The 19,280-nt window shown below is 37.6% G+C and overlaps 1 protein-coding gene across 11 annotated transcripts in view; it reads right to left on the bottom strand.

Moving 5' to 3' along the window:
* Window positions 1-206: 206 nt before the first annotated feature.
* Window positions 207-19,280, bottom strand: part of MID1 (midline 1) — a 241,684-nt gene continuing 222,610 nt past the window's right edge. For all 11 annotated transcript variants that reach the window (XM_025148536.3, NM_001397661.1, NM_001397664.1 and 8 more), the window contains 4 exons: window positions 17,022-17,165; window positions 7,672-7,833; window positions 5,065-5,272; window positions 207-3,475 (listed from right to left, as the gene is read on the bottom strand). In XM_025148536.3, coding sequence (XP_025004304.2) covers window positions 3,127-3,475; window positions 5,065-5,272; window positions 7,672-7,833; window positions 17,022-17,165 — 863 coding nt within the window. In that variant the 3' untranslated portion in view covers window positions 207-3,126. The remainder of the gene's footprint in view (window positions 3,476-5,064; window positions 5,273-7,671; window positions 7,834-17,021; window positions 17,166-19,280) is intronic.

Raw genomic sequence — 19,280 nt, 5'->3', positions numbered from 1 at the left:
ACACACACACATACACACACAAAAATAGCAGTATAAAGTGTTAGCTTATTCCCAGTTACAAAACTTTCTAATATCAGGGGAAAACCTTCAGCTAAGACTATACTCTCTATAAAAATAGCATGCTTTACCTTTACACAAAGATCACCATTCCCCCAGATCTCAATAGATTCCTATGGACCATGCAAAATGCCACAGACCACAGAAGCTACAGTTTTGAATGGATGCTTTTATTGATTAATCAGGCGTGAACAGATTTTGTTTGTTAAAAAATGTCCAGATGAATACCATTCATAGCAACTTGTTTCCTCATAGTCATACAGAATATGAAATAATTCAAGAAACAAGCAAAAAAGAGCACCTGACTAACTGGTATCATTCTGTGTACATATGTATGTATGTATATACACATTGCATATACTGTTGTGTGTATACCCATACATACATATATGTATATACATATGTATACACATATACACAAACATATACACACAGAGTGTACTCACTGAACTAATAGTCCAATGTAGCAATGTGGCCTTGCTCCAAACGAAGTATTCTGTGTTAAAATATAAATAATACAGAAAGGCATACAGATAGAAGACCGTTCATTTTTTACTTTCACCAAAACCATGATCTGCCTTTGAACACACTGTCTTTAAAATGAAAATACGTGAGATCACTGGGGATCTTTCCAAATTCATGGTGTTAACTACATCCAGCTCACTATCTGCTAACATTGTATGGCCAAACACTGAAGAGTGTTTTCAATTTGTTCACTACAAAATCAGCTTCTAGATTTAATATTTCTAAGGAAAGAGGAGGCACACAGCCTTGCCACTTGTACTGTGGTAATACACACTTTCCTGTTGGGCAGAAACTTGGCAAAAAATTAAGAGTCCCTTTGTCCTGTTCATTTTAATCACTGCTTCTCATCAGTCATCTCCTGTCAACTCATTATAATAATTTTCATGCCATCTCAGCTATCTTCTAAACATTCCAGGCCATATCATTCAGGCAACGTGCAAAAGGCTGTACTGGTAGAAGTGTACTCAGGTATAAAATGTGATATTTGAGGATTGATTTACTTTTTCATTTTTGAACATATTCTTTTCTTTGTTACTTAAGACACGACGATAAACAGTGCAGTACACTGACACAGTATGTACATATTTTCCTGTATTTATATCAACTCTGGAAAAATCAGTGGTTCTTGCCTGTGAACCATGGGATACTGCCACAGCAGAAAGCCACATACATTACCAGCAGTGTACTGTCACACTTTTCTCCACTTAAGTAATCAGCCAGTAGAGCACATAAAGGGAAACCAAAGGAACAAAGACTGACATTTATTTCCTATTAAAAAAGTGAAAAATCAAACCCCATAGGCATGTACGTATTCATTACCAAGTTCATAAGTTTTCTACATCATCATAAGGCAAACTGTAGTACAGCTTTGTACCTGCAGAATCAGGATTTAAAAAATCTGAAGCTGAGTTTGGGACCATTTTATTTTGGACCCATTAGTGAACAAAGTGCATTAGGGCATCCTTTTCAAAAGACACCTAAGCATGGTTATAAGCTACTGAACAAATCTTTTCTTAAAGTTGGTATTCAGTTTATACTCTTTCCACACAGGCATATTTTCTCCACTTGAATAGTAACAACACTGTAAGAAGACCATTCTTTTAAAGTTGTCGTATGCCTCAAGCATCTCCCAAAATGATCATTTATAAACAAGTACTGTAGCAATTAGAAAGGGCTTCTACCTCGTAGAAGGAAAAGTGAAAAAAAATGCACCTGATTCAGCTTTGAGATAAAATAGGTGCAACCTCTATTGACTTCATTGAAGTTCATCCACCAACACCTACATGAATGTAGAGCCTGCCTGTGCAGATTCCTACTACTCCTGAAAATACGTTATTTACCGCTCATTCACAAAGAGAACTGTTCTTCCCCAAACAACTCAAGACAATTATAATTATGAACAAACTCCAGCTGCAATGTTTCTCCATACAGCTCATGCAAAACAGATTTCCTTCCTTTGTTTTTACTACATAACGTACAACAATGGAACATTTGTATTTAATTTAAAACCAATGGTAAGGTGGCTCATGTCTCACTTCCGAGTTATTGGCTAGGCTTGCTGTGTTGAACCTTGTAAAATCAGCAATAAGCATTCATGTGTCTACCATGAAAAACACGATGTCTTCCATTACAATCAAACCTTAAATGTTGCAGTGTTTTGTCAAATTAGTCTACAGTCAGACCTCAGGGTGGCTCCTCTCCTCCAGCGTTGCCATTCCAGAGATGCTATCAGTCTTTCACGTCCTCAATGATTCTACAGTGTTTCCCAAAGACGAAAGTGAAACTGGCAGATGGGAACGTTGCCATCAGTAAAATAAATCACCAGATGATGTAAGCACTCACATTTCTAGAAGATACTCCACATGTGTTTCGTGAACAGAGAACACACTGCCCCGTGAACAGAAGTAAATTAAACTTTCTACTTTTGTTGTGTTGGCCAGCTCTACTTCTTTACTTGTTTATTTTCATTCTTTTTGGTCTGCACATTCCCATGTGCAAAGTAGAAATTATGAGATTTTGCATTCAATAAGATCGGTAATGATTGCTAAAATTGGCGTGAATAAAACTAGCAGTATACTGACTTGTCCACCACTGCACACTTTTATCCTTCCAATTTCCTGCCTTTATCCACTGTAAAATAAAATAATGTAACGAGCTGATGAAACTTTAATGAATGTGACCACTGATGTGCAAAAACAAAGAAGTCATTTTCCAGGTATCCAAACCAGGCTTTCCCTTCTCTCTCTCTCCTTTTTTCTTCTTCTTTTTTTTTCTTTTTTTTTTATAAATAATTTATAAATCTTCCTGAAAGGGACTAAATGCAAAACAAAACAAAAGCAACTGCAAAAAGAGTTCTAAGTTATTATTAAAGCCACTTGTTGTCCTTCTGTATAAAGTACTCAGAAAAGAGAGATCCACCCCTTTTCAGTTCTGGCTGGTTTTGGCAGCACCAACAGAGATGCTGCACAGTCCACCAGCTCCAGGCGAGCTCCTGCAGGCAGCTGCCTTGGGAAACACATCCTCCTACCTGTTGGCTTTTAACAGTCATGCCAGCTGCTCAGAGGAGTCTAAGTGATCAGGTATGGGCAAGCCTGTTATAATGGTCAAACACTTATTCCACACAGTGAATGTGGGGCAGACGGGCTGCCCAAACGTAATGTCAAAGGTGTAAAGGTGCAGGGAGTTCAAGGCATCATAAAAAGCAAGGGAACCATTGTCGTAGTCCAGCAAAATGCCGACACGGCGGAGATGAGGCGCAGGCTCTATTGGGATTTCTTTGCTGTTGTGTCTCACCACCCATGTGTTGTTGCAGCGGCACAGCACCCAGGAGGCTGAGTTCTTCCCGATCCACTCATGCTTCGGTGCTGACTTGTATGAAATACCAATGGCATACCTGCAAAACGAACACAACTCTGGAAAGCAAGTGCCTCTTGCCATGCCCGTGTGTCAGCATGTCAGCCCAAAGGAATCACTGAGGCCTCTGTCTCCTATTTGTGCTGACTAAATTCTAACTAAGTGAAGTTGCAACATAATCTTGGCACGGAGTTAATTCATGTTTTTCCCATCTCTTTTCATTCTGAAAGGTCAGGGAAACTTTATTGTTCTTCGCATTGTTTGTAGTTTGGCTGCTATGGTAATTTTTTGGAGCACGTATCTCTGGTATTCAAAGGGAAAACTGTTGAGTACTCAGGAACTTAGGGTTTAAATCACTGATCCTCATGTTTCTACTTCTAAACAGATGAACACAGAGGAATTCATTGATTTTAAAGTACTTTGCTATCTGTCATCTAATCTGATCTCTCATTGCTTTTATAATATATGGACCAGAAGGAGGAATGCAGGAATCAACAACAAAAGAGACATTAAAAAAAAAAATTGCCATTCCCAAATATGTTTTGCCAGATGTTGGTGTGGTTTTTAGATTCAAATGAGCATTTTTTTGGACTGGGTATTGGGCCAAGTGAAGCATTTGTAAGTGAAGACATTCACTCTGCAAACCATAATTTATACGGCAAGATGTGCAAGGTAAAAGGATTGTGAAAAAAGGTGAAAGGATTCCCATTAATGGATATTCAGGACAAGTACCTGATTTCTCATATATTAAAGAAATGCTAAAGTTCCTCACGTTTTAGAGACACTGAAGTATTTATTGTTATATGTTGTTGAGCTTTCAACCAATAGAGATTAATGTGCCATAAGTTATTCTGTTTTCATGCTTTGGAGTTGGCACAAGCACAAAACATTTTTCTTGTTTGAGACAGTGGGCATATCTGAAGACCTCATTGATTTTCTGCTCCATTAACTTCCATCAAGATTGCTGCCTTTGAATCTCAAAGGATAACATCTATTCTACTGACTAGAGATGTCTATGGACATTGAAACCCAGCCCCGTGTTGCAGAGAGGATCATTCAGGAACAGAGAAATACACTCTTTCATTTGTTGCCCCTACCTTCAAAGCCTGGGGCACAGACCTAGCACTACTGCTCCTCACCCTTTTCTCAGAACTTCCACCAACTGTGAAGTTGGATCATCTAATTATCCTCATATTCTGTTGCTGTTTTGCTTTGCTTTGTTTTCTTTCTGAAGGGCAGTAACATCTTTCATATTTAGTAAAGAGATATCACACGTACAGAGTTCACTCTGTTACAGAAACAAGATGAAACTTTCTTAGCTCTCCATTACACTAAAATCTTAAAATGCATTTTCTGTAGGTTCAAAAAGCAATCAGCTTCAATAACAAAGGAAAAGTTCTGTGTAGGCTGCTAAACATAAAGATGCTCTATCTGGCAGAATAATCTCAGAGTCTGAGAGTGCTGGAGTTTGGGAAAATAGTCTGACAAACTGTAAAAGTATATGCTTGTCCTGCTTTGGAACCATTCCTCAGGTCTCAGTTACTGATCTCCATCAGAGGAACAGTGCTGAGGCCTTCATGGGCTTTTGGTGTGAACCAATGATTCTTATTTATATTTTTATATACATACCATGTACTCCCACTTATAACCACTTCCCAGTAATGCCGTCCGCTGTCAATGAACACATTGCCAGCTACTCCATAGCTCCCTTGGCTCGTGAATCGCTCTGGTGTATGACTCTTTTTGGAGGAGGTTTCATCACGTTCCACTGTCAAGTTGTCATGAGACACTTTCAGCTTTCTATGAGCAGATTTGGGGTCCAGTTTAAATGGCTGACCTAGATACGCAAAGACAAAGGTAGCAGAAGAACAATTTGGCTTTAATTTTAAAAAGAGGAAATGATAGAAAGCATAGGAAAGAAGCATACAAGATTACATAATCATATTAATCTCCTTCTCTGAAGTGTTCTCAAGACAGGCTGATTTTGCTCTCTGCACTAGCTAGTTTGCACTGCCAGTTTACTGTCAGTCTCACTGTGCACTAGCTTCCCTGTGTTGATAATCTTTGAAAAGAGCCCTGCATAATCATCATGCCCATTATCTCTGACCTAGAGGTAACCTGAACACTCTAATTCTTGCATGTAATTGAAACCAATATACATGTTAATAAAGGTCTGAGGGTTGCTTTATTCACAGCATATTAGATTTAGAATGTTACATTCTATTAATTCCATAGGGATAAAGTTCCATAATAACATTTTCATCATTGCTACAAAAAAAAGTATATTTTTAAATCCCACAAAATGAATGTGAAAGTAAGGAAAAGCATTAGACTTGTCTGTTCCTTCACTCACAGCTTTATTTATAACAAGTACAGTCAACAATTCAGGGTCAGTTTTGGAAGGATGCCTACGTGGTGCTGTATGGTTGGATATCATGCATTAAAAAGAAGGAAGTGAACTATAACTTGGTCCAGATAATATGGTGTAAAAACATTGCTGAGGTTGTTGATCTTGGCAAGTATCTTCAGCTGTAGCACAAGGCATGCAGACAATATCAGGAAACTTTCTGGTAAACCAGACCCTGTAGATATGTAAAGACTGCCACAATTCTGATCAACGTGCTCTGTCTGTTAATAAGCAGGGTGATTGCTTACCTCCACAAAGATACAGCTAGAAAACTATGACTCTATGTGGGCTCTATCAAAGCCCTTTCCCCTTCTTATTGTCTTTCATATCAAGGAAGAAATATGTAAGCAGAAGATTTGATTGCATGCATAGAAAATAGACATGAGCACTCTCATGAGGTCTGTGACCCTCTGGCACTGACAAGTGAATTTCAAATAAGATGTAAATTGCTCAGTGTTTATGAAGGAACAGTTAAGTACTTTTCATGAAGTGAAACTGAAAGCGTTAGCGTGGGAATATGAAGAAATGAAATTCCTCTGAATAGGAACAATCAATATGCATTGATTCAGATCTCCAGGAAACCTGAAAATGTAGAAATTTCAAGTGGAAGATGACGGATGTAATACTAATTCTCAGTAAACATTACTATAGGTAAGTGAAAAATTAGGTAAGAAGTATTTTTAAAGTTATAATCTGCTTTCGTAGTATGTATTTATTCGTGCATTATGTTTTAAGTATAAAATAAATACATTGAATATTATTTTGGAGTGTATTTTGCGACCTTTTTCTTACTATTGGATAGGAGTAAAGCATCTACAAGCTGCCTCCTTAACTGGTTAGTAGCCTTTGTGTTGTTGAAGCAGTATCTGAAGGATATCTTTCTCTGTACTGAATTGTATCTGCACAGATCCTTTCTCACAGTCATCTGAGAGGTTGCTTTTGTGCCACACTGGGTCACAAAAAGAGAAAAGGATGACGGATTATCATTTCCAATGGGTCCTCTTGTGTGTTACCAAATGCTTGGTAGCAGACATGTGGTTTGTACAAGGAGCTCTTACAAAGGAGTGCAAGTCAGGTGAACAGCAGACCCCAAACTGGTACATGCCATTCTCTCTGCCCTCCTTCTTGCAACAGTGAGTTATCAACCCTCTTTGAGCATCCTCCCCCTCAATAAGCACGTTCCAGAGACTGCACAAATCCCAGTGTTCAATTTCCCATCATCAAAGCTGCTTATGATGACTACAGGACTGAGGGGTTGGCCAGGACACAAGAAAAAGGCTGAAAACCAGTCTTAAAATTACCTAACTACATCTGCTAATAATTTGTGCAACCATTTGTTTTTTGAAGTGGGATCTCTAACTACTCTACCACCTCACTGAACGCCATAAAAAAATGAGGGGGATGGAGCTAAAGAAGTTTTCCAGTGTCCTAAGAAAGAGATCATTCTGGAGAACAAAATTAAAGTAGCAATTATCTTATGAACACTATACAAAACTATAATGTTTTATTGCAAACGTAAAAAAAGGTTTTACTTTGTAGAAGAAAATGGATAGGACACTAAAACAAACCACAAAATAATGTTTTCAATCATTTCATATATGAAGGCTCAGTTCCTAAATGTTATTTCCAGTGACCAGAGTACAGATGCTTCTCTCAACAGAAAGTAATTTCTGCAGTAGTGGAGACACTGGCAATCTTGAATCAAGTTAAATAAGTGGCTTTCGCTGTGGGAAGCACTGTAAGTTAATCTGCTCTACACTCATGTGTCTTTCAAAGACCAAACCTAAAAAGGAGAAGAGTGTGTGTGTGCTGGATTTCACATTACTCACTGTTTGTCTTGAGCTTGCCTGGCTCGCTGCTTCTGCTGCCAGCCTGATTAATAGCCTTAACAATGAAGATGTACTTTGTGCCACTCTGTAACCCATGCACGGTGTAGTGGTTTTGTTTGATATTGGGAACAATCATCCAGCTGTCGGCTGAGTTACATAAACCTGCAATTTCAAACCAAGCACATTAGTCATAACATACTAAACATTTTGTAACAGGGGAACATTTAGAGCACTCCTGAGCATCCAATCACTGATAAGAAATTCGCTTCTCTACCTTCTGAAGTGCTGTTTTATTCCCTGGGTTGCTACTTAATTCTACTAAGGCATTTCACCTGCCTTCAGCCAAAGTACCTTTTAACTCCTTGCTATATGAAGTTGACCATAAAAAAATAGGTGTTTTAAGAAAAGATTCACTGGAGGCATGAGCAGTCTGGGAATTTTCATATCATAACACAAAGAATTCTTTATTGCTTAAGGATAGAGTACTATGGAGATCGTATGAATCTACCCTTTGGATTAATTAACTCAGTGCAAGCTTCAAAAAACTAACATAAGCAGTAATGCTAGGAGGGTTGTGGAACCTTTGCTGACATACATGCATTCTTCAGGACTTGAAGCAAACCATGGGAAGCCAAACTAGGTAAAAAGTGGCCTCCGGAGCAAGCGACAGCTTCTACACTCCAGACTTTTATTGATGCCACTTTCTGATTTCTATTCTCATGGCTAGATGTCACCTGCGGAAGAGCTGGTTAATTTTCTATTTAGAAATATAGCCTTTGGGATATATTTACTTCCTATCACACAAGTATAACATGTAGGATATAAATAAAACATAATCTGCACTATGATCTGCAAAATAGGAGAATACTCCATTAATATGAACTAATTCAACTGCATATATCTTTTCTACTGTGATATAAACCATAAGAATTTCAATACAGCCAAATGTTGGGTCCTGCAACCCTACAGAAGGCTCAAGGAGGAGTGGCTGGAAAGGTGCCTGATGGAAAAGGACCTTGGTGTACTGATGGACAGTTGGCTAAATACGAGTCAGCAGTGGGCCCAGGTGGCCAAGAAGGCCAATGGCATCCCGGCTTGGATCAGGAATGGTGTGGTGAGCAGGACTAGGGAAGTCATCCTGCCCCTGTACTCAGCATTGGTGAGGCCTCACCTCGAGTACTGTGTTCAGTTTTGGGCACCTCAGTACAGAAAGGACATGGAGGTGCTGGAGCAGGTCCAGAGAAGGGCAACAAGGCTTGTGAAGGGTTTGGAGAATGTGCCCTATGAGGAGAGGCTGAAGGAACTGGGGCTGTTTAGTCTGGGGAAGAGGAGGCTGAGGGGAGACCTTATTGCTCTCTGAAAGGTGCTTACAGGTGCTTGTTGCAATATCTGAAAGGTGCTTACAGCGAGAGCGGGGTTGGTCTCTTCTCACAGGTGACAGGTGACAAGACAAGGGGAAACGGCCTCAAGTTTTGCCAGGGTAAGTTTAGGTTGGATATCAGGAAACACTTCTTCACAGAAAGGGTTGTTAAGCACTGGAATAGGCTCCCCAGGGAGGTGGTTGAGTCACCATCCCTGGATGTGTTTAAAAACCGTTTGGATGTGGTGCTCAGGGCCATGATTTAGCAGAGGGTTGTTAGATTTAGGGTAGTATGGTTAGGTTGTGGTTGGACTTGATGATCTTTAAGGTCTTTTCCAACCTGAGCAATTGTATGATTCTATGATTCTGTAACTTTCATGTCAGTGAATCACATCTATTATTCACTGTGCATTTTAAACAGCTCCTAGTCTAATGGAGCCTCAGTCTGGCAACTCTTTTGTCATAAATGTTGATATAAATTTAAGTTTACATTAACAAAATACATAGATGTTCACCATCTGTTTTTCTAGTTATACAACTAGAAAGTTATATACAAATTAAAGTATATGGATGTATGTAGATGCATAAGGCTGGAAAACCCAAAGGAAAACTTCATGACTGGATGGGGAAACTTACAAACTTTGCCTTGACAGGGCATAGAAAAAGTTGTGAATGCAAATGTACTATTAAACTAGTTTTCAGCTTTTAAATCTTTCTTTTTTTTTACCAGCAAACCAACAAGAGTATCTTTAAGAAGCCAGAAGTACTTTTAGTTCACATTTTAGCCAATATAAAGTCTGTATATAACGAAAAAATTAAAAGGCTAACACAAAACTTCAAAGAAAATGTGCTGTGATACTGGCTTATAACTCATCAACAATTCATAGCCATAACTAAAAGACTCCTTCCTAATTTGGAATATACTTTTCATAATATAAGGTAATTAGAAATAGAATTTAAAACCCAGATTTCAAGCTAAAAATTATGAAACATTCGTCTCAAAGTTCTCTCATATTATATAACATTGTTGTGATGTAAGCAAGTTATTCATCCTGTTGTGCAAGTATGTAATTGAGGCACAGCTTCAGGGATTCATATCATATTGTCATGTAATTTCAGAGATGCAATGTCTAACCTATTTTTTGTACAATGTGGTGAGCCAGGAATCAGTCCACCTCTCTAGATTTGAGCATCCTAGGAATGCTTCTCTTTACTTGGCCTGAGAGAAGGTTTAGGTGAGATCTCTAACTTCCGGTAGCTGAAATAATGTGAGATGAATCCATCCACCATTAATTTGAAACCTGGAAGTCTAATCTTGAGGTTGAACACACACCTATGTCTTTGGACTATCTTATTAAACAAGCTACAACCAAGTAAGCCTTATCCAGTTTTTAATTTGTGAAGATCAGACCTGGAGGAACGGACAGCATACAAATTTTCTCTAGCTCCTTCTGTCTCATCAAGAATATCATTTTTTCTTGGTGTTAGCTAGTGTTGAAATGAACTGCAGTATGAGATACTGCAACAAAAGTATTTATTTGCTGCAGTTTCCTGTTTTAAAGCAGAAAAAAAAAAAAAAAAAAGATTCTAGTATATTGCTTATTCTCCAGCCAGTCAATATCCTGAACATGTGTAGTCTCCTTGTGTTAACTACAAAGGATTCAAACAGCTTCAAACAGCTGGGTATGAATGGGTTTCCTAAGAGGAAGAAAGGAAATAAAAGCAGCAGCATTTAAGTATGGCATAAAATATTTCAATGACTACTTTTCCCAGTAAAAATTTGACACAGATTTTAGTGTAAAGGTATACTCTTTCTGTAGCGGAACTACCACATAGATTTTGCACTAAGGCTGTTCACCTGGCTCATTGGTGCTATCGCACAATAAATATTAAGTTGAAATAAGAGTGAACTGAAGCACTGGATTCAGGAAGTGACCATAATGACTAAGGAATCCCTGACTTAGATGCTTCTGGTGGGGTATGAAATAACATCAGTAAGTCTGTAAATGTGATGAATCATAGAATCATCATAGAATCACAGAATGGCCTGGGTTGAAAAGGACCACAATGATCATTGTGGTCACAATGATCATGCCCCTCCGTGGACAGGGTCGCCAACCACTACATCAGGCTGCCCAGAGCCACATCCAGCCTGGGTTTAAACGCCTCCAGGGAATCCAAGCAGTAGACCTGGAAGTGTTGTCTCCTTTCATATCCACACTGAAAGCCGTTGTCTATGACATACATAGACCATATCCAAACAAATCCTTCTGCAGACATAGAAATACCCAGATTTCTACTAGATCATCTAGCAGCTAGAATCCTATCAATCACTATAACTCTCTACAGGGCATTCTTTTAGGTTTATATTTTCATAATTTCCTTGTTGTTTTATTGTAATAACAATAAATTTATAACAATAAATTTATTTTTTTATTTATACCAATAAATTTATTTTGTCTTTTATTGTTACCTTCTAGAGGCTGGTCACTCCTTAACAAAGTACTCAACTTGGATTTAAATATGTGTTTGAAGGACTGTAAAAGTGCAGATGTATTGCTAAAAGTCATTTCTCCATTCTCTCATCCCAAGTACATGGACTTACATATACACAATATCCATTATCCTGTAGGTACTCATACAGAATAAAATATTATATTATTAAAAACCCTAGCCAGTAGTTAGTTTGAATTGCTATGTACATCCATAACCTCAATCATCTTATGCACTTCTACATCTTGCTGCTGAGGCCTGATGGCAAAATGCTTACAGGCCTAGATTCATCCCACCTGGCAATGAACAAAGAGCAGAGTTCATGAGTCAGGACTTTATCTACCCTAAACTCTCTCCACAGTCAGAAGAGAGAGATGGGAACCCCCAGTTTGATGTGGCTCATTTGCTAGTGGAAGGCTCTGTCATTTCAAAAGACACAAAACACACTGGACTTCTTTGTCCCTCTTGTCTTAGGCCTCTCAGGCAACTACTGGTGGATGCACACCATCTAACTTGGTTCCTTTGCTGTTCCATCAAGCTCTGCACATACCTCCACAACACCGGGTCCATGTGCTTCCTGGCTATGAGCTATTTGGTAACGGGTTTCTAGTTAAACATTGATTCAGGCATTCTGGGAATGAATTTTTGATGGTATCAAATGAGAAGTCCACAATTTTTCAGGATGGGGAATAGTAACTAGTGACAGCCAATTTAAGCTTTTAGGTAGGAAAGAATATTTTGTCACTACACCAAAAGGTTTCATCTCCTGTTTTGCCCTATCAGAACAGCTTTTCTTCTCTGAATACAAAAGATGATGGCAGAATGATCAGGGAAGTGAGCATACAGCCTGCTAACATGGGCATCTGGGGGTAACATTTGCATGCTCAGCTCCCTGCTGCTGGCAGCAGGTTAAGTTCTCCTCACTAGTGCATCAGCAAGAGCAAGGGGTTTGCTATTGTACCCAGTCTTGATCCAGGTGAAATTCAGGTTTCTTGTTTCGAAAACCCAGGGTTTTTTATAGGGTTATGCAGGTGGTAAAACGATGTATTTTAAAACTGCAAAAATGTAGAGAATTCAAGTTACATCCTGGATTGGTGCAGTGAGCACTGTGATGTCCCATACAGGATGTGTGAGTTTTCAAAATAAGTTTCTCAGAATCTGGAGGTAATAATTTGTGAAGCTTTTTCCCTGGTGTTGGCTGTTGATGTGCTTTAAAGAACAGATGGGAAAATTCCCAAGGTGTTAATCCTCCTAAAATTTACACTGGGAGATTTTAATAAAACATATCTTCCTGAAAAGTATGAGCACAAAAGTCATGGGAAGTTTATTTAATCTTTTGAGTATTTTAATTACGTTTAAATGCTTTATTTAAACAAATTATTACCAATTCAAATTGGTAAAACAAATACAGTAGGTGAAAGCAACAGATAGCTCTCCACCTGCATCCCACATTCCCATGTGAATGAAAAAACATATGCAAGATTTCTGGAAAACATACAGTGATTTTTTTCCTCTCCCCCCTAGAAATATACTCTTTCTATATCTTTTTAAAGAGGCAGTTTTCTGCCTTGATTTTGTGTCATCTTGTGTGATACTCACTGAAAACCTCAGTAACATTCTGAAAATTGTATGCAAGCTGTTTTCAATGAATTAAAGCTTCCAGAAAGAGACAAGAGACAGTAGATTCAAAAATTCATTGATAAATCACAAACCTACAGTTTTTCAGGGAAGCATGAACTCCTAATGATCTCAGGACAGTTTCGTCTATATACCTTTATCCTATCTCATAGCAGAAGTAACCACAAAATGCAGGGAAGGTTTTGGTTCTACACTGCATCCTCAGGAGAGTGAATTTTACTATTTTGCTGATGTAACTGACATAAATTCAATTTAACAGAAAAGAGAATTATTTAATCTTATGTGTTTTGGAGAGTCTTATGTGTTTTTCCTAAAGATGTCTTGTTACCAAGAGTGAAAAGCTGGCTGTTTAAATTTTAAACTTCCTGCAGAACAGTGAAAAAGCTTCATGATAAAAAAATGCCAGCTCAAAAAATACTTGAAATTTTACTGAAATGAGATATTGAAATCATAATGCACGTTAGCTAGCTAGTGACAAAGTCATTTCTAAAGCCTCTACAACATTCAGAGTGTAAGTATTAGATGCCTCTCAGAAAAGCAAATGTGTGAATACAGCTATGAGAACTACTGTGTTAGTAAAAGGCTGTGTAATTTAAAGTTCTGTATTGCTCTAATGCATGGAGCAGTGCTGCCAAGCACTTAATAGCCAAGCAATTTGGCCACATTTGGAAATAATCTTTCCTGTATGAAATAGGATTCAAAATGAAATACTCTAGTTGGACCTTCTCCACCAAATGTTAACTCTCCAATTTTTCAGTTAATAAAAAAGAATATAGTTGATTATGTTGGATAGAGAATACATTAGAAAAACATAGCATTGCTTGTTTTTGTTACTGAATTCTCAGCAATCTCTGAATGATATATGCCTCTGGTGGGGGAAATTTACTGAGGAGTGGAAAGTGCAGTCAGTCTGGCTCTGTGGTTTTAAGAAATGGATTCCAAAATAACAACTTCCATTAGCACGGTAGGTGGGTCTGTATGCAAAGTAATTCCTATTGTCTCAAGGGAAAAAAAGCTTGTTGGCTTAATACAGTACTATAGCTACTGCCTCGTGACTAATTCATAGCTATAGTAACGCAGAACTGAAGATGATCTATGAACCTGTTTACATTACCTGCTACAGGGAACATACAATAGCGATGGAAACTTGTGGGGATATGACAGAGAAAATTAAAAAATATATGTGCCACGGCATACAAATGCCATACATAGAAAGAACTTTGTGTTAATTTAATCTCCATTCCATTTAAACATGGTTAAATAAAAAAAACTATCTTCAGTTCATCAAAACATCAAGATTTCAGTGTAGAGCACGTTAATTCCGCTTAAAGAGAAAATAGCTTTGTTGTTCCATGCTATTGAAGTACATCTCAATATTCTAGGGATGATCTTAGACCCTCACACAAGGCAAAGAAAGTAATCCAGATAAGTGAAGAAACATCCAAGCACTTTTATGAGTAAAATCATGTCAGTGGGCAAAGCTCCAGTACCAATGGGAGTTGGAATGAACTGTGAGAGTCCTCTCTATTAGGAATTTGGGTAGAAATTTAGCAAATCTATTAGATTTGAGGAGTACAACTCTTTCACTGAAGGTGTACAACTCCATGTTAAATAATGATAAAGAAAGTCTGGCAACATTGAGAAAAACCATCCACTTTATATGCTTGAATTTAACTTGAATTAAATTACAGCTTTCAATGAAATTGAAATCAGTGGCCAGGATATTTATGTAAAAGCTAGCTGCAGTTAAACAAACAAACAAACAAACAAACACGTCAGCCAATTCTTTCATTTCTTTTTTCCTTCATTTCAGCTCTTTAGAGAATTTTATAAACAAAGTTTCTTTCCTCTTCAAACTTTTAGTGGTACCATTTTTTTCAAAATGATACAATGAAAGTACAGATTGCACACTGAGCAATTTGTGCTATAACCTCAAATTATCATGTTGCATCTCTGAAAGAAAACTAATTGCTAGTTTTGCAGATCAAAGCCTTCTCCTGCACATGGGAAACCTACAGTTCAGTCTCAAAGTGAAATGCCTTGTAAGCAAGGAGTAAAACCTTGTATCATAAAGGTGTAGAAATGGCACTTTTCTATTCATGTATAGAAGAAATAGCTGATGTGCATGAAGTCTTCTGGCATAAAGCCATAGACAAAAGTAGGTCAGAAACAAGCAATACGCTGCATTAAGTCATGGGGTCCTGTCTGCTTAATGGACAGATTAAAAAGGGAAGCTTTTATTTCCTTATATATCTGATTCTAATGTGTTCCAAATTACTATTAAACTTTTGGCATCCACCTTTCTCAGATGTAGGAGCACGTACTGAATTTTACTTGGTCTTTCCAGCATTCTTAAATGTTACCACTGCCCTAAATTAGGTTGCTTAGTGAAATATTAAATGGAAGTTTAAACAAAACATTAATCAGTTTTTCAATGGTCCACTTTATTTTTCAGTCAACCCTGAATACCACTGGTGGTACGCAACTTAAAAATACTGCTAAAATGCCAGCCTTTGAATCCTCAGATATGCTTTCAGATGCCTTGAAAAACTAATTCCAATTTAGTGATGGAGAAAATTAGGTGCTCACAGCAGCAGTGGAGTTAGCACAAGAGTTCGGCTCATTCCTAAAACTGGAACGACAGCATACCATTTTACCACTGATATGAAGTATGTAAACATGTCCATAGCACTCACTTTCATCAAAGCATCTCAACAAATTTTGTAATGACAAAATTATTTCCACTCTGGGGTGGAAGCCTATCTAAAGCAAACCTTATCTAGATCAGTGTGTGGCTGAGGTATGTGATTGTAGAGAAAAGCAAATGCCTAGGAAGACGTTAAGTAGCAGGGAAAGCATACAGTAATAATTCCTCACCACACACTCCCAGGCTCCAGAAGCTTACTGCTCTGGGACTTCCTGAGCCATGAGGAAGTCTCTGAACTTCATTGTTTTCAGTGGATTTTTTTTTAATCAACAACCTTTTGTGACAATGAGCTTTGCAATTCAAATATGTGTTGAATGAACAAACTCCATGTTTTGGCTGATTTGACTGATTTCAGACTCCTCCATCTTCACAAAGTAACCATACGACAGCTAGTTGTATTCCCATTAAATATGCAGGGAACAGGAAGAAGTTAAATGATTTCTTCAAAATTATAGTTAGTCAAAGATTGCTATCCACTGAACCCAGAAGTGCTGACTTCCTAGCCAAAGATTAGGCAATCTTGGAGTGTTTTTTCAGAAAAATAGCTATGTAATGACAAAACAATCCAAGGAATAATCAGAGAATTGGCTCATTTGGGAAAGTCACAGATTTGAAACAATGCATGTATTTAATAATCATGTGCTATTACAGAAAATATCAAGAAATATTAGCTAACGCCATTATAAGTCAAAGTTACCACATTAACTGTTGTTCTACCACGGTTGCCTCAGTCTTCATTGTACTAAGACCTATGCTCAGCAGCCTTGCAAACAGTCAGAGGGAAGATTTAATCTGTACTTCTGACATAGGCTCTGTTGTCAAAAGACGTGTTATAGATATCAGGGAGGCTGCAGTGTTAACTAATGGCCAGTTCAATACACTCTTCCAAGTGTATGACTAACCCAGACAGCAGAACTGAGTCTCCGTCCCTGCAACAAAAGCTCTAAGACACAAGAGACAAATCCTGTCACTGTGAACTATACTTATGCTATTGGGAATATTGCTTTGGATTTAAAATTCTGACTCTATATCTTCCTAGAAAATATGTTTTTCTTTTGTTCTTGCCATACAAGTACCTTTATATTTAAAAGAATGCAGTTTGCAGAGAAACCACAAGGGAATAGAATTAGAAACGAGAAGGTTTTCACTTACTAACAACGTTAGCTTGTCCAGTGAAGATGGTGTACTGCAGCTCGTAAGAGACCACGCTGAACTCATCGTCTGATGTCCAGTGGACAGTAATAGTATCATAAGAAGCCGTACAGAGCTCTTCTCGAATGGTGGGAGGGTTGGGAGCTGTGGGATACAACAGGAAAGGCTTACCAACACAGTCAGTAAAGTATCTACATCTCACCTCAGATTACGGCATGCATCTGATGTATGAGTTTGCAGCTATACTATCCAACAATTTTTTCAAACCTTTTACTAATTCCAGTGATGACTTAAATTGTTAATAAACCGTTGCTAAGGAATTCTTACTATCCATATAACCACCTAAGAACTCATCTGAAAACATGAAAACATTTTGTATTAAGCCAATTTCAATTTAAGATGCCATAGCAAAAATTATATGATGATGGTCACAGTAAACTGTGACTGAGTGCATAAAATTAATATGTTTGTTTTATTAGGTTTGTTTCTGACCACCAAACCAAAGTTATCAAAGTTTTCTTGATGCATATATCAATAGGGAGAGTCAACAATCTTCACTGTTAACTTGAAAGCAGTGTTTGCCTGGCTTATCTTAGCTGAGATTAGAGTGAGTGGTATTTAAGAAATAGAAGTCTGGGAAAGACTCAATGTTTTCACGCTCAATCTTCTCTCCATGCCCATTTTTAGTTATTTATTAACTATCCCTTTTAATATAGGTGCAAATGATTTCTGTTGGCTATACATTCACTATTTTTCAGTTTTATTCAAAATTTCTTATCATAGTTTAAATCAACAAATAAGTTTGCTACAGTTTCTGTGTGTAGGAAACTCTGCAGTCTTCTTCCACATTAATACACAGGTTTGATTTCAAGATCTATTTTAAGACTAAAACTTGAAGCAAACCTTGTAAGTAAAAACTTTCCTGGTTTGCTCTTTCTATAAAGCCAAGCACCTATGTAAGAAAGAAATGAGTCTTTCTTTGGGCTTTCCTGCCTTCTTGTCTCAGTGGGAGCTTAATTCCTAATCATCTTCCCTACATGCCATCATCACGCAAAAAAATAATTCTTGTGCTTAACAGCATTCCTCCCAGCTGTCACAGAGTGAGGAAGGAGGGCACTCAAGCTGAAACAATCACAATATGTCTGAATTAAAGGAAAAGGAAGGCATCTCTGAATGGTATTTTTGCTGTCAGTTCTTTAACTTTTGTTAACTGCAAATAATGGCCTCAAAAGAAAGTCAGTCTGAAGGAATTCCTCCTTTTCTTTTGCAGCAACTTATTTTACTGAGATATCCATTTTGCTTTCCATTAAGAATTTTTATAGTTCATATTCCTGGTTTACTGATATATGTTCCCAAGGATTAAAGTACAGATGCATTTGCAAGCAGCCTTTTTCAACCAAGGGGCATAAGGAAATGTTCAAATGTGTTTCATGATATGACTGTGATTTGTGATGCTCTAAATATTGTAGCATGGAAGCTTACCAGTGACTTTTCTTTTCTCAGCAGAGGAACCCTTGAGACAGATGGGTATTAATAAAGAAAGAGAAAGAAATGAACTGAAATAAGAACAGTCTTCTCAGGAGGGGGATATAAACAGGAGGAGGATTTCCTTGAAAATCAATCATTAGTACTGAACTAAAGTCTTCCCCAATCTTCTCCTGCACCTAGCAGAACAAAACTCTATTTGCAAATGCACCTGTTATTACTATATTATAGATAATAAATATTAACTTAATGGAAAGCAACAATTGCTAACTGCTAAGTGAATTGTAAACTGCATTACAGTAGTATTTAAGTCTCTCTACTCCTTTGAAAATGACAGCCTTATATGCACACCTGGTTGGCCTTACTGAAGACTGGAGATTTATAGATCTTCGCATAACGAGGACAGGAAAAAAAAAATGAGAGATTTGACCTGAACAAGACATCTTTTCTCTTTCTTTTTTTGATTAACCCACACAGAATTGAGACCACACTGCATGAAATGCAACACTCACTGTGTTCAACAACACTCATTTAATAAAATGCTCAGAATAAAACAAAATATACTTGCTTTTCCTGCAGACTGACAGGGAATTCTGCATGTAAACAGTAGTTTTAAACTTTCAAAATAATGTAGAAGTCTGATGGTAAAATACAACATCCCACAAGACATACACCTCTGAAGAGTATGAGTTCATAAAGTGATTAAAGAGATTGATCTTAATCACTTATCTTCACCATTACATTTACTAGTACTGCTACAGTGCTTGGCTGCCA

Source organism: Gallus gallus, chromosome 1 (assembly GCF_016699485.2).
Source record: "Gallus gallus isolate bGalGal1 chromosome 1, bGalGal1.mat.broiler.GRCg7b, whole genome shotgun sequence".
Lineage (NCBI taxonomy): Eukaryota > Metazoa > Chordata > Aves > Galliformes > Phasianidae > Gallus > Gallus gallus.
Note: the sequence above shows the minus strand (reverse complement) of the source record. Positions and strands in the feature narration are given on the sequence as shown.